The sequence below is a fragment of the Lytechinus variegatus genome, chromosome 18 (assembly GCF_018143015.1).
Source record: "Lytechinus variegatus isolate NC3 chromosome 18, Lvar_3.0, whole genome shotgun sequence".
In the NCBI taxonomy this organism is placed as follows: Eukaryota; Metazoa; Echinodermata; class Echinoidea; order Temnopleuroida; family Toxopneustidae; genus Lytechinus; species Lytechinus variegatus.
This window is the reverse complement of record NC_054757.1, coordinates 14005513-14020937: the sequence shown is the minus strand read 5'-3', so window position 1 is coordinate 14020937 and position 15425 is coordinate 14005513. Positions and strand designations below refer to the sequence as shown.

At 38.5% G+C, this 15425-nt stretch overlaps 1 protein-coding gene across 5 annotated transcripts in view; it reads left to right on the top strand.

Moving 5' to 3' along the window:
* The window catches only part of LOC121431963 (PDZ and LIM domain protein 5-like), a 104088-nt gene that overhangs the window by 84807 nt on the left and 3856 nt on the right, over positions 1-15425 (top strand). For 2 of the 5 annotated variants that reach the window (XM_041629759.1, XM_041629758.1), the window contains 8 exons: positions 2026-2199; positions 4810-5019; positions 8777-8836; positions 10774-10856; positions 11587-12106; positions 12318-12498; positions 14609-14729; positions 15187-15305. In XM_041629759.1, the coding sequence (XP_041485693.1) occupies positions 2026-2199; positions 4810-5019; positions 8777-8836; positions 10774-10856; positions 11587-12106; positions 12318-12498; positions 14609-14729; positions 15187-15305 (1468 nt within the window). The remainder of the gene's footprint in view (positions 1-2025; positions 2200-4809; positions 5020-8776; positions 8837-10773; positions 10857-11586; positions 12107-12317; positions 12499-14608; positions 14730-15186; positions 15306-15425) is intronic. The other 3 variants (XM_041629760.1, XM_041629761.1, XM_041629762.1) reach the window with 3 other exon arrangements.

The window sequence follows — 15425 nt, the reverse complement described above, 5'->3', positions numbered from 1 at the left end:
CTATCCCTTTAAGGTGTTGTATTGCAGTAATCAACGATCTCAGGGGGCATTCTTTACATTGTCCTGTTAAGTTTATGACACGTCCGTTCATTAACTTACCCTGACAGTAGGCCATGTGTAAGCCCAAACAAGTCCAATGGGAAATTATGAAGGAGATTAAAGGGAAAGTTCAGGTTTGACATGTCCGTACATTAACTTACCCTGTCAGCCGGCCATGTCTACGCCCAAACAAGTCCAATGGGAAATTATGAAGGAGATTAAAGGGAAAGTTCAGGTTTGACATGTCCGTACATTAATTTACCCTGTCAGCCAGCCATGTCTACGCCCAAACAAGTCCAATGGGAAATTATGAAGGAGATTAAAGGGAAAGTTCAGGTTTGACACATCCATTTATTAACTTACCCTGTCAGCCGGCCATGTCTAAGCTCAAAAAGGTCCAGATTAAAGGAATGGTTGGGGTTTGATGAAAAATGTCATAATTTAAGTTTTTTTTATCCTTTAGATTTAGTTTTGAATAAAACCATAGTTTAAAGAATATCCCCAGAATATATTGCTTTTTAATAACTACTGAAAGACATTACACAGATTCTATTTTTTAAAAACCCAGGATTTTTATGTCAGGCATATAATATTGATCTCGAGAAAAGCATATTGATCCAGGAAAGCATGAATGTACGGACACTACCAAGACATCAGTATCTCTGCTGGGGGCAATAATTGTATACACATGACGTATGTGGAATAAAAATGGGGTGTTGTTTCTGGTCATTTGAACATTTTCATTTCTTAGGGCACTAAATAGTGATTTTCAGGTGATATTTTAGGTGTCCATTGTTACAACAGATAACAGGTATGGTAACAAATAGGACCTTACATCTCTGACTTTTTAAAGTCAAATCAATATCAATGAATATCTGCCATGGTCAGTTCGTGCACCCAGACCGATGAATATCTGTAAGACATATTCTCCCAAATAAAACAGGACTGTAAACATGTCTCATGTCTTTAAGTTTACCATTATCCATTTTCTTTCAGCGATAGTGAGCAGAAATAGTCAAGATCATTTTGAGCTTTGGTTCGGAATAATTACCCATTTTTTTCTCTCTCTCTGAGGAAGATTTTGTTGCCAATTTGCAGGTGGAATAGGAGATCAAGACCCAGCATCCAGTCATCTACGAGAAAAAAATATTCATTTTGACTTGAAAGATCATTGCAAAGACTTCTAGGAAATTACCGGGAAGGGATTCAAAAATTTCAGTTGTTCAATCCTATTTAATCTTAGATCCTATTTAATCTTAGATGTCATGGAGAGAAAAACAAAATAAATCAATAAAAAGCATATTAACTAGACAAGTTTGAAGACAATCCAAAAGTCATCTTTTTTAATTGATCTAGGATAGGAAACTACTTAATCTATCACTGGATGCATTGTCTTCAAAAAGATGACTTTCGATGTGTATTACTTTCCGATTAACGCTCCCTCAATTCAACAAGTAATGCACAAACTGGGGTCCGTTGCAGAAAGAGTTGCGTTTAAACGCAAGTCAAAAATCAATCGCAAGTCCAAAATGCGCGCTGTTGATTGGTTGAAAATCAAGTTGCTCGTGATTTTTAAAATTGCGTTTGATTGCAACTCTTTCTGCAACAGGCCCCAGGTGTTAGAAATTGATAAGAATGATACTGATAATTCTGTATTTTTACTATGCACCTTAGACACACAAATAATATCCAATAAATTCCTTCAGTTACAGTTCAGGAAGTCTTTGTAGTGTTTTTTATTGTAAATATACAAGAGATCATCGTGAACAGTATGGTTATACATGATTAAAGGAGAGCAATTTTTTAAATATAATTCTAAGGATTCTAGGTTTTGTTAAGAGGCTCAAGTATATTTCAGTGTATATACCTGTTGCTCGTTCATTTATGTTTCATTTAAATCAATCATCAAAGTTATAATAAGATGGAATATTTTGATTATACAGTTATCTATCATTATACTGACTAATATGAAATATATTTATACAGCGATGAGGATCACACCTACCAGAATGGGACGTCAAGTGCAGTGTCGTATTCTACGCCTCCTGAACCAGCAAGCTATGATACAACGCCGGTGAATTCTGATCTGTCGTCCGATGTGGCATCATTCCCTGACCCGCCCTCTTTCCTTACTGAGCATGCTCCCGTTTCCTCACACAGGTACTGTTATGTAACACCCCACCCCCTCTAGCACCCCCCCCCCAATTTAACAAATATGTCAAGATTTATAATGAAAAAAAGTAAAAAAAAAAAAAGAAAGAGTGAATTATTATGAACGTTGCTTCTTGTGATAATTACCATGGTAACAGGACTCGGCAGCCAATCAAAATCATAGTTTGCATGGTACCATAAAGGCAGATTTACCACAATGATGATTTTTTTATTTATTTGAATCATTTCAAACTGGAATAGTTTCATGTTTTTATTTAGAGTAGATTAGAGCCTACATTGTCCATGTGGAATTGAACAGACTAATTTGTTTTTCATTTCAATTCATATACATCATCACAACTGTTCAACATATTCTAGAAAGTTGATTTGGGATAAGGTATTTTAGCATTTACTTTGTTTTTTGGAATGTTGAGAATCTATTGAAAAGGCCCGACAAATCACAATGGACAGATTAGAGGTCATTGTCGAAAGTTGTCTTGGACAGCAGATCGTCCTAAGATTCAGACTTGATGAAATTGCAATGATGACGTTTGTCCAGAGTCCAGGACAATACTGCTGTTTTGATTCACTGATTTTCGACAAAGGCTGCTTTATTATGAAGGGCTTTTGACAAAAAGATTCTATGCATTTTAATAATAATAATAATATTAATAACATTTGTAGGCGCTTTATTCTGGTGTTTCAAAGCTCACAGGTTGGCAGATTATAATAACATACAGTCAATCCATTAAAAAAGAAAAAAGAAAACATGTTATGAGAAAAGGTGAGTTTTAAGTGACATTTTGAAAATTTCCACAGAGGGAGCATTTTGGATATGAGTTGGGAGTTTATTCCACAGGGTGGGAGCAATTACAGAAAATGCACGATCACCATATCGGGTCTTAGTGCGAGGGCTATGAATTAAATTATTGGAATATGATGAATGTAGGGATCTGACAGAAGAGGCAGAACGTAGGGAAATAAAGTCTTGGGGATATTTGGGTGACATATTATGGGTAATTTTGTATACAATGAGTACAATTTTGAACGTTATGCGAGAGAAAGCGTTAGCGAAGTGATTGCTAAAATGCCCTATTAGCAACTCTTTACTTGATGAAAACTGATTTGATTATTGATTCTCTCTATCTTTCTAGGAAGAAATAGAGTATTATTGGGATACAGGTGGATTTTACTTGAAAATATATCATTGATAAAAGATTGAATCAAAATTTCATGATCATTGTGTTAAATTGGGTACAGTGATTGCCAGATCAGACACTCACAGTGCTTGCTCGAGAAAAAAAACAATTTTTCATAATTCCAAACAAGTTTTGTATCTTTGATCCATTTATAATGTCTTAATGATGAAAATGTGTACAAAATACTCTTTGATAAGTTGGTCTATATAGTTCACATCAAGAAAGAGAAATGAAATGCAGAAATTCATTACAATAAAAATCTTTGAAGATCTCAAATTGTTAATATGAATCTAAACTTCTTTATCACTTAGTGATGGTGTGTATATTTAGTTGTTTGTTATATTTAAGTTTAGAGCAAGCAGGGATACCATCGTGTATTAACCAGTTGATTCCTAAATCAAATGATTCCCATATGTTTTGTACAGGGATCACTTAGTTCCAGTAGACAATGGGTTAACCAGTAGATTACTTAGTTTGTGTGATTCCTATAGGCTTTGTACACAGATCACCTGGTTCCAGTAGGTAATAGTTAAACCTGTTGACTACTGGCTCAGTGATTCCCATATGCTTCGTACTGGAACCACTCAATTCTAGTACACTACTGGTTAAAGTATAAAAAGCCTGTACAAAGTTCTGGTAAATTCTAAAGGTGATTATTTTTTTTTAGGTCTGAATTGATTTTCTGATAAAATGAAATAGTTTATTTTATAAAATACAGGAATGATGCAATCTAAAATCTAACATTTACAGATGAAATGTAATTTACAGTTAGAAAGGTTAAAATTGATTTACAGTTAAAAGTTTGAATCAAAATTAAATGTCTAAATTTGAAAAGTCATGTCCTCCAAAAAAAAAAATTGAAAATCTATTTTTTCCCCCTTTCATTTTGTTATAAAACCACATCTTGGGCATGCAATTTTGCTAGAATTTTAGATGCAATCTTTGTATGTAGCACCATTGATGAGAAACAAAAAAGATCACTTTACCAGGAGAGGGAGGGCACTTAATCATGGGCCCATTTCATAAAGCTTGTTATTATGACTGTTTTGATCAATTTGATAGGCTGATAATGAACTTGTTATAGAAATTATGCATTTGTTATTTTAACAATTCTGAAACAAGTCCTGATCCATGAAAATTTTCATAAAAACAGTTTTTTTTATATGAACAGTAATGTAACGGTTTGACTGTTACTTCATTTTAAGAACATGGTATGATATTTAAATATTATTCACATTAATGAACCTTAGCCCAAGGTTTATACAGGCTTTAGAATGTCATGTTCATTCTTCCAGTGGGTTAGAATGCAGTAGTTGCAGCAATTGCAGCAATTAACCCCTTGCTTGTATATAATAATGTGTGTCACTCATATACCTCTCATTGCCTTCCCCTGCTAAAACGCCATCTCTCCGAAACATAGCTATAACGGCACAGGTGATGCGACCGATTCCGGTTACTCCGACCACCAGTCGGACGATCTCCCGCCGCCGCCGTCGACGATGAGTACAGTACTATCCACCGCGCCGGCGCCATGGAATCCGAACGACAGTTACACGGCACCGGTGATCCGCAGCGTAAGGGCACCAAAGGGCAAATCTGGAAGGTCGCCCTCTCCAGCTGATTCTAACAGGTAGTTTAGCACCCCCCCTCCTCCCCCTCGCCCTCCCCGCTCAGTGTATCCTCCATTCATATTGTATGTAGAGTAACTCATTGTATACCATTGGGACCCTGGTACACATCAGTATATTGGGATTCAACATTGGGTCATTCATGAACATATATATATATCATAATTTATGCAATAACTGAAATATTAAATTAGTGACTGAAAGGTTGGCGGAGTGACACTCTTTCCCAGATGTTGCATCCAACTTTGCTGGATGCTGAATCCTATAATTTAAATGTCAGATCAAACCTTTTAACCCTTTGAACCAGAGATTATTAGGGGCGGCCGTGATATACACCCTGAATTATTTGCACATAAATGACTTCTCGGCCGCATTCACACAATCCCCCATGATTCGAGACCCAACAGCACCTTCCCCCCGCTAGTACCCGGACCGAGCCGGCTGAAGTTGTTTGGCTTCTCGTAGACCTAGTCTACAATCAGAAATATCAAATTTAGTGTCTGTTTTTTTTCTCAAAATCACTGTTTTCACCAAAGTCCGATATACCAATTGCTTCCCATAGTAAGTATGTGACTCGCTGCGTATTACACAGTGTGTTACCGCACATACGACACGAGCAACCACAAAAAAGTGGCATATTTTGGCCATTTATGAAGCCAAGTCCTTCCAAAATCATTGCCGACATTGACTGAAATTATCGACTAAATATTCCTACACGTACTAGAAAGATGACGTCATTTTAGAAGATCACCTGACATTTAGAATCCATGCTTTTGAAGTCACATGGCTGTAGGCCGGTATTCCGGCCTATCAGGTATTTGCGTGTTTACTGGCAGGCCGGTATTTCGGCCTATCGGGTTCAAAGGGTTAAAGTGGTAAATGCAACATTTAGAAAAAGTTATCACTCCTCAAACCTTTCAATAGCTTGTTTAACAGTTCAGTTTGTAGCCTGTACATCCTGATCAAATCACCTCATATGTAATCTAATCTGTAGTTTCATGAAAGTTTTTATTCATTTTACCAAATTAGGGGTTGTAAATATTAATAAGGGACTTAATTTCAAGTTATGTCAATCTTTAGTTACTTCAGAGGTGATATTTTTTAATGTTACGAATTTCTATGATATGATTTCTATGAAATAAATTGGTTTATTTCTTGATGACCTAACATTTCTCCTTACAGTGTTCTTGTAGATTTTCCTTTTATTTGTAGTCACTTTTTGTATATTTATTTTAATGCAATTTCTTCTCTCTTTACTTATTCCACATTTTTGTATATTGATTTTTGTGCAATTATTTTCTCTACTTATACTTATTTCATTTCTTTGCAGGATTATTTTTTTTTTATTTTGCAGTCTTTTTTCCTTTCTCTTTCTTATTTATTTTCTTGATTCTTTTAATTTCCTGTTTTAGAAAATTTTTATTACAGCTATGCCCTTTTAAGCTTCATTTGATCTCATTTCTTTATGTTTTCAGGTTTTCAAATCAAATATTTGATTTATACTTTTCATGTCAAATGCTGTTATTGTTTTCTGCAAATATTTAATCTTGATTTTCAAGTCTCATTTCTTTTCCTCTTTTATGTCACCTCAAGTTTTTTTTCCTTCCAATTTTTATGTGTGTAATAATGCCTCTCTTTCTCACCCATTTTCATATATTTTTTTTCATGCTTCATTTCTATGTATGCTTTATATCTATTCAGCTTATATTCTATTGAAGTATTTCAAATAAAAATAATTGAAAGATAAAAAAATGTTGATTTTTCTATTTACGATGAATTTCTATTTATGCTAGATCTAACTGACATTTAATGTATGTCGTCCTACAACTACATGCGATCACATACTGTACTGCATGAATGCAATTCATCAATTGGATTATATCACTATTAAAAATAGAGAAAACAAAGCATTTAAGGCATGAACATATTGTGTGCATTGAAGGAAGAAAGTTTTATAGGTTTTTTTTTACAAGAGCTGCAATAATGTTCCACACCTCTTTTTATTAGGAATGACACACAGAAAATGCAATTTGGCAATGCCATTTGAGGTGCCTTATTGGTTTTATTTTTCATTTAGAAGATTGCGATATTTGTGTAATTAAAATTTGAATTTATATGGAAATGTGATTAAATTATTTACATAAGAATTAGATATCTGTTTTTCAGCCTGCTTTCTCTTTAGTAATCAGTATGACATTTTTATTTACCCGTTTCTGCTCTACTTTCTTTATCTTTATTATACATTTTTCATAATTTCAGCACTTCCCTAACAAATCATATTTCTTCTACTTTTTAAAATTTCCTCTCACCGATGTAATCTTTCATCTCTTCCTCATCCTATCCTCTGTTAATACACATAAAATCCTAATTTCCCAAATTTCCATTTTTGGCGGCTGTTTCATTAAGCTGTTTGTAAGTTAAGAGTGACCTTGAGAACGACTGGTGAACCCTTCTTACACGCTAGATAATTACCAATGAACATTTCATGGTGAATATCATTTACCACAAGAAAGGATCACCATTCATTCTTAAAGTTGCTCTTGAATCTAAGATCAGCTTTATGAAACGGCCCACTGGATAGAGATTGACATATCTTAGATTATTTCATCAACCACAAATACATCAAAACCAAATGCCTCATGTTTATCCATATTAATATTTTTATCATACCTGTGACAAAGATCGCAATATCTTTAATTACTCATATGTTTTGATATATTGAAAATGTTGAAATACTTACTGATTGGAAACATTTTATCCTCTTGGAATAGTTTGTAATTTGATTTATTTTTTTTCAAATCTCATGCATATTGAAACTCTTTCACCTATGATACCTAGGATAATTGAAAAAAAAATTGATACCGAAGTTAATGAAAACAATACATTTAAAAACATTATTTGGATATGTGCATTTTCAAACTCCAAAAATTCTAGCTTTTGAGGTTTATAATTTTCAAACTCCTAATAATCTCTGCTTTATGCTTTAGCAAACTATAAAAATGTAAACTGTATGAAGAAAACACAAATTCCTAACATCAGTGGTAGTTAGGTTAATGGTTTGGAAATCCTGAAATTTATGCTTCTTTGCTAAATGCACTTTCAACCTCGTAAAATCTTTGCTAATGGGTGAAATGCATTTCCATACTCATAAGGTAAATGCTTGCTATTGACACATTTCCAAAATCTTGAAATATTTGCCTATTTTGTTTATTTGTGCTATTCAAATCTCTTCAATTATTACCTAGTTAAAACTGAATGCATTTCCAAATTCTTTGAAACTCTTTTAGTCTGGCTATATTTCATTTCATACTTTATTATAAATAATCTGTATTAAGATTTTTAAAGGAAATACTAGTCAAATAAATGCATTTTCAAACTCCTGAAATCTGCATCACTGAGGTACATGGACACTCTCATTTTAACGATTTAAAATAAATCCAGTTTGGCTGTGAATAGTGACCAGCCAAAAATTAGATTTATTTTTTAATCCTAAGGATTAAATTATAAATCTCAAAAGATTTGAATTCCAATCTGTTAACTTTGAATTCAAATCCACAGAGTTAAAACCTTAATACAAAGATCAGCTGGTCACTGTTCACAGCCAGTCTGGATTTATTTCAAATCCTTGACATTTGGAGTGTATTTTCAAACTCTTTTAGGTTAGGGTAGCATGCATTGCTAGTCTGTGCACCAGGCTTTTTTTATGATAATTTCTTCATGTTTTCACCCTTTTTGTTTTCATTGGTGATTTCGGCATAGCCTGCACAGTGTACCCGAAGATGGTGTCAAGGTCATGTTTGTTCCTAAGAATCATTTGGGGTAATCGTCTCTTGGTTTTGGTCTCTTTTCATGTACCCCCATCTTCTTTCTTTTCCCCAATGCCTACCTCATGTCATCTATACTGGTATTTTTTCACATGTTTATCATCCCCATGTCTCTATTTTCCCATCTCTATGTATTCCTCCTCTCCCACCCATCTGTCCCTCCACCTTCACCCATCTGTCCCCCTCCCCCACCCATCTGTCCCCCTTCCCCACTCATCTGTCCCTCCTTCCCCACCCATCTGTCCCTCCTTATCCACCCATCTGTCCTTCCTCCCCCATCCATCTGTCCCTGCTCCCCCATCCGTCTGTCCCTCCTCCCCACCCATCTGTCCCTCCTCCCCACCCATCTGTCCCTCTTCCCCCACCCATCTCTCCCTCCTCCCCCACCCTTCTGTCCTTCCTCTCCCACCCATCTATCCCTCCTCCCCCTCCCATTCTGTCCCTACTTTCCCCATCCCCGTCAATCATTCCTCCCTACCCCCATTTGACCATCCACCCCCTCCCCCACCACCCTCCTTTCCCCTTCCCCATCCATTTCCCCTCTCCCAGCCCTTCAGCCCCTTTTTTTCATCCATTTATCTTTCTCTGACTCCTATTTTCCCATAAATCACTTTTTAAAATGTTCTGTTTAATTGAAATGTTTTTAATTATTTTGTTTACATTAACATTTTATGTTTCACTTGATTTTGCACATTTTTTGTTTTTACAATATTTCACAATCGCACAGAGATTGGATAATTTACTGGTATGATTTCAGTCTTCTAATAATAATGTTACATCATTTAAACTGTCATAATGCTAGTACTTTATGGACTATGTTATGATATCAAATGATTCCTTTGTGCATAGATTCTTTCAACTTTGTGTATGGTAATTACTAATTTGATATTGACTGATGAATTGATATGTTCTAAACTCAGTATGTCTAACATTTTTCTGTGGAATGAATTTGATTTATCAGAAATATATGTAAGGCATGTTGAGCATGGTTTTGGTATTATACTTTTTATGAAAGTAAAATAATGCAATATGGGAATTGATTGCATGATAGTTCAACCATAAACCAACTTTTCTTATGCTAAACAATACTCATAAATTTGATATTTTTTAGGAGGGGGTTCAGTGGAACAACAGTTATTTGATCATAAGCTTTTTTTAATGAAGACAATTATTTTGTGATTAAAAATAAATCTGAATTCTATCGTAAAGCATTAGCTTTTTAAAAAGAAGCATATTCTCTGTAGCAAGGATTTTTTTACAACCCTTGATTTTGTTTTAGTAAGAGCAAGATAGTCCCGATCTAATGTCTTCCTTATTTTTGCATTTTTTAGCAGACTTTTTCTCAGTTGCCATAAGTTTCTTCCTCATATTCAAGCAAATATGTTGAAAATGCTATTAATTAGGCCTGCCAGTATTTTATTCTTCTGTGTATTATAAAAAGAAATGCGATCTGAAAAAAGCGCAAACTTTTATATGACTTTTTAAATTTATTTTCATCTGATTTATCAGTGTGTCTAAACATTGACAGCTGCAATAGCCATTTTAAACTTTTTGTTCAATTAAATTGTGTGTTAGTCTTAATAGGTTTGGATGAAATTGTTTGATGAAAACAGGGGGCCATTGGGGAATAGAAGAAAAGGAAAAACATTTGCCAAATTATTTAGGCTCTCATGGGAGTAAAAAAGAAAATAGATTTAGTTCATTAACTTTATATTGCCATTTATATCCTTTTTAATGTCCTAGAGAAGTTTTAAAATTATAAGAAACATAGCACAGGTTAGACCCTGATATTTGTAGGAGTGTATCGGTATATTTCCTCACTTTTTAAAGTTTTTTTTTCTTTTCAAAAGTTCTGCTGGTTGTACTTTAGTTATCTAGATTGAGTCTAAATAACTGAATAAAACTTTCTTACTTTATTTGATTTCGATTCAGTAAGCCACCCAGTCAGGTAGCAGGCCGTACTACTACTACTACCAAGACTTTTACTACTTCCTTTCAAGCTCCTACCAATACTAGTAAGTATGGACAGAGGGCTGTTCAGTGGATTTTGAGCTTCTCTGTGAGCATGAAAGCAAATTCAATTCCAAGTGTATTAACATCATCATCATCGGCTGTGACTCAAAGCTGATTGAGACTTTTCTCTGAGCAAAAGGCTCGCAGCAAAGCAGATTTATGATTTTGGTATCCCTGGCATTATACTGAACATCAAATATAACAGGAGTACTTCTCGTGTTAGCCAAGCAGCCCATGTTCAATGTTTGTACGCTATTCCAAAACAAGTAATTCTATAAAGTATTTGTGACTGGTGACCCCCAAACTAACAGCAAGTTGCTAGGGAAGGTTCTCTGTAAAAAGCCAAAATAGTAATTTGGTCTTCAGAAGTAAAATTTACAAAATCATCTGTATGAATGAATATGAATTGTTCTTCTTCATAAATTGAAAATTTGTAATTGAAAAATTAAATAGAATACAAAAGTTGCTTTGACACCACTTTTTTCTGGACTCTTGGAAGTTTCACAGAGATTGCAGTTATTCAGTGGAATTTTCTCTACGTTCAACATTTCAAACAGATACTTGTGTAGGTTATTGTTGATCAATTTTGACAATTTATATATCATTTTAATACTTATGATATGCTATTTCAAGCTCAATAGAAATTTGAAAATTCATTTTGGGTGATTTATTATCGGTTTGGGGTAGCAGGATACATTTTTATTTTTTTCTTTTCTGTTTTTGTTTTTTTAGTCACCGTTGAAGAAGACGATATGGCAGCTCCTCCTCCTCCACCACCCCCTCCAATGGGAGCAGGAAACTATGCCTGGAAAGCTAATCCTCCAGCGGCACCCCGCCCTAGCCCCCCTCCAGCTGCCTACAGGCCGGGTCCACCCCCAGCCCCCAAGGGCCAACCCCCTAGGTCCGTCTTTCCGCAGCCGCCTCCAGTGATGCTCAACCAGAGGGCTCAGGCAGCAGTTGCTCCACCTCCATCAATGCTCAACCAGAGGGCTCCACCCGTAGCACCTCCACCGGCACAGAGAGGTCCACCAGTGGCTCCTCCTCCGGCCCAGCGGGGACCACCAGTCGCACCCCCTACTGCTCCAAAGGGGCCACCTGTCCGAGCCCCACAGGCCCCGAGGGCACCACCGGCTCCTGCTCCTGCCCCGGCCGCTCCTAGGGGTGGAGGTATGGCTCCTCCTTCTGCTCCTGCTACTGCTCCTGGTGGTATGACCCGCACACCTTTCTGTGATAGTTGCAACGAGCAAGTAAGGTGAGCTTTGCATGCCATCTACATTATTCAAATCCTATTAAGAAATTCTATTAAACACAATTGATGTGGAGAAAGTGCATATGTTGTGTGTGGGCATGCCATGATCTCATGACCCAGGTAATAAGTACATGTAATGCGCTTAGAAACACATATTGTTCAATGCTTTATAAATGTAGCTATTTATGTTATCATTATTTATCTTATGTTGCAGGGGCTCTTTTGTGACAGCGTTTGGACGCAACTGGCATCCGGAGCACTTTGTGTGTGCCCACTGCCATGAGAACCTACAAGGAAAGGGTGTCATTGAAGATAAGGGAAAGATATTCTGTGAAGATTGCTACAATAGGCTGTACGCTCCCAAGTGTGCCAGCTGTATGGGGTCTATTACCGGGGTAAGTTAGGAGAGAAGGGCTGTGGGGTGAGTTGGGTGTGGCCAAGTGGGAAGCTGGGAGAGAAGAGCTGTGGGGTGAGTTGGGCGTGGCCAAGCGGTAAGATGGGAGAGAAGAGCTGTGGGGTGAGTTGGGTGTGGCCAAGCGGTAAGCTGGGAGAGAAGGCTGTGGGGTGAGTTGGGCGTGGCCAAGCGGTAAGCTGGGAGAGAAGAGCTGTGGGGTGAGTTGGGCGTGGCCAAGCGGTAAGTTAGGAGAGAAGGGCTGTGGGGTGAGTTGGGCGTGGCCAAGCGGTAAGCTGGGAGAGAAGAGCTGTGGGGTGAGTTGGGCGTGGCCAAGCGGTAAGTTAGGAGAGAAGGGCTGTGGGGTGAGTTGGGTGTGGCCAAGCGGTAAGCTGGGAGAGAAGAGCTGTGGGGTGAGTTGGGTGTGGCCAAGCGGTAAGTTAGGAGAGAAGGGCTGTGGGGTGAGTTGGGCGTGGCCAAGCGGTAAGCTGGGAGAGAAGAGCTGTGGGGTGAGTTGGGCGTGGCCAAGCGGTAAGCTGGGAGAGAAGAGCTGTGGGGTGAGTTGAGTGTGGCGAAGCGGTAAGGAGAGAAGGGCTGTGGGGTGAGTTGGGCGTGGCCAAGCGGTAAGGAGAGAAGGGCTGTGGGGTGAGTTGGGCATGGCCAAGTGGTAAGTTAGGAGAGAAGGGCTGTGGGGTGAGTTGGGCGTGGCCAAGCGGTAAGCTGGGAGAGAAGAGCTGTGGGGTGAGTTGGGTGTGGCCAAGCGGTAAGGAGAGAAGGGCTGTGGGGTGAGTTGGGCGTGGCCAAGCGGTAAGCTGGGAGAGAAGAGCTGTGGGGTGAGTTGGGCGTGGCCAAGTGGTAAGCTGGGAGAGAAGAGCTGCGGGGTGAGTTGGGTGTGGCCAAGCGGTAAGATGGGAGAGAAGAGCTGTGGGTGAGTTGGGTTGGCCAAGCGGAAAGCTGGGAGAGAAGAGCTGTGGGGTGAGTTGGGCGTGGCCAAGCGGAAAGCTGGGAGAGAAGAGCTGTGGGGTGAGTTGGGCGTGGCCAAGCGGTAAGATGGGAGAGAAGAGCTGTGGGGTGAGTTGGGTGTGGCCAAGCGGTAAGCTGGGAGAGAAGGGCTGTGGGGTGAGTTGGGTGTGGCCAAGCGGTAAGTTCGGAGAGAAGGGCTGTGGGGTGAGTTGGGCGTGGCCAAGCGGTTAGTTAGGAGAGAAGGGCTGTTGGGTGAGTTGGGCGTGGCCAAGCGGTAAGCTTGGAGAGAAGGGCTGTGGGGTGAGTTTGGCGTGGCCAAGCGGTAAGCTGGGAGAGAAGAGCTGTGGGGGGAGTTGGGCGTTGCCAAGCGGTAAGCTTGGAGAGAAGGGCTGTGGGGTGAGTTGGGCGTGGCCAAGCGGTAAGCTTGGAGAGAAGGGCTGTGGGGTGAGTTGGGCGTGGCCAAGCGGTAAGCTTGGAGAGAAAGGCTGTGGGGTGAGTTGGGCGTGGCCAAGCGGTAAGTTAGGAGAGAAGGGCTGTGGGGTGAGTTGGGTGTGGCCAAGTGGGAAGCTGGAAGAGGAGGATATTGTAGGTGTTACGGATTTGGGATTGGGTGCGGCCTTTGGGATTGAAAGAAACTTAAAAAACATCATTTATCAGTGATTATTTCCAACAATGAAACTAGGATTGTTATTGAAAATGTTGTATTCCACTTCATTGGAAAGAAATAACTCAATATTGAAAATTAATGCCCGTTTTGGTAACCTAATTAACTCAAAATTAGTTCCAACAGAATCCATTTAAATGACAATCCAAGCATTTTTATGGATAGATATGAGGAATGTGCCACATGATCCGGGTAGAAAATGCGGAATTGTTGAGAGATAAGCAAAGTACATGTAAGCATGGCATTTCAGTAAGATGTTGGGTCTTTTTCCTAGCAATAATTAATCACTTTCCCATATGTGCTTGTCTGTGTTGGTATCTTCATTGTGATTTTTTCCAGTGCAGATTATCATATTAACCTGCCGGATCTAACTCTAAGGTGATATGATGACAATTAATCTTGATTTTAAAGACTTTCTGAAGAAATAATTGTTCGCTACTTACTACATGACGTTAGATTTAAATCTTGAATTATTTTACTGTTGTAGGAGTGTGTGAAAGCCATGGGTGCCGAATACCATCCTAATTGCTTCACGTGCGTGGTGTGCAAACAGCCTATCACAGGGGATGGTTTCCACATGCAAGATGGTATGATGTACTGCAAAAGAGGTGAGCAACTTATTAGTTACGATTGATAGTAAAGATCAATTGTAACAGTTTGTTATGAGGTACTTGAGTATGTTGAATTGAACAGTCTATTTTAACTAAATGGCACAATGTCTGGGCTCAGCTTTTGTTTGATGCCTGAATCACTTATGCTAAGTGAAACGATTTATTGGCCTGTGCTTCAATTTTGTGCGTAGAGGAAAAAAAAACAGATTATGTAGAAAAACATTTACAAGGGATGCTTTCTGAAGCAGCCTTTGAATGTTATGTAATCGCCAATTCCTATTTCAGTGAAAATTTGTGCCATCCAAATTTTGATCTGACAAATACTTTAATCTGACAGGTTCACATGACAGGCTTAAAGATGTGCAAGTATATCAGCTTTTTCCAAGTTTTCTGTGCAAATCAATTTAACTATGAATTGTTACGTTTTGGCCTCTTCCACTTGTTATCACTTTAGATTTCCAGAACAAGTTCCGAGGGGTGAACTGTGGGAGCTGTAACTACCCCATCGAGGCAGGGGATGCCTGGCTAGAAGCACTGGATAAATCTTACCATGCAGATTGCTTCTGCTGTACGGTAAGTTGTTGATAATGATGATGGTGATGATGATGATGCCCGGGGGGGGGGGCACTTACATTGACGAGTGGATACCATGCGCGACCAAAAAAACACGTAAAAAGGATGTCTTTTTCACGA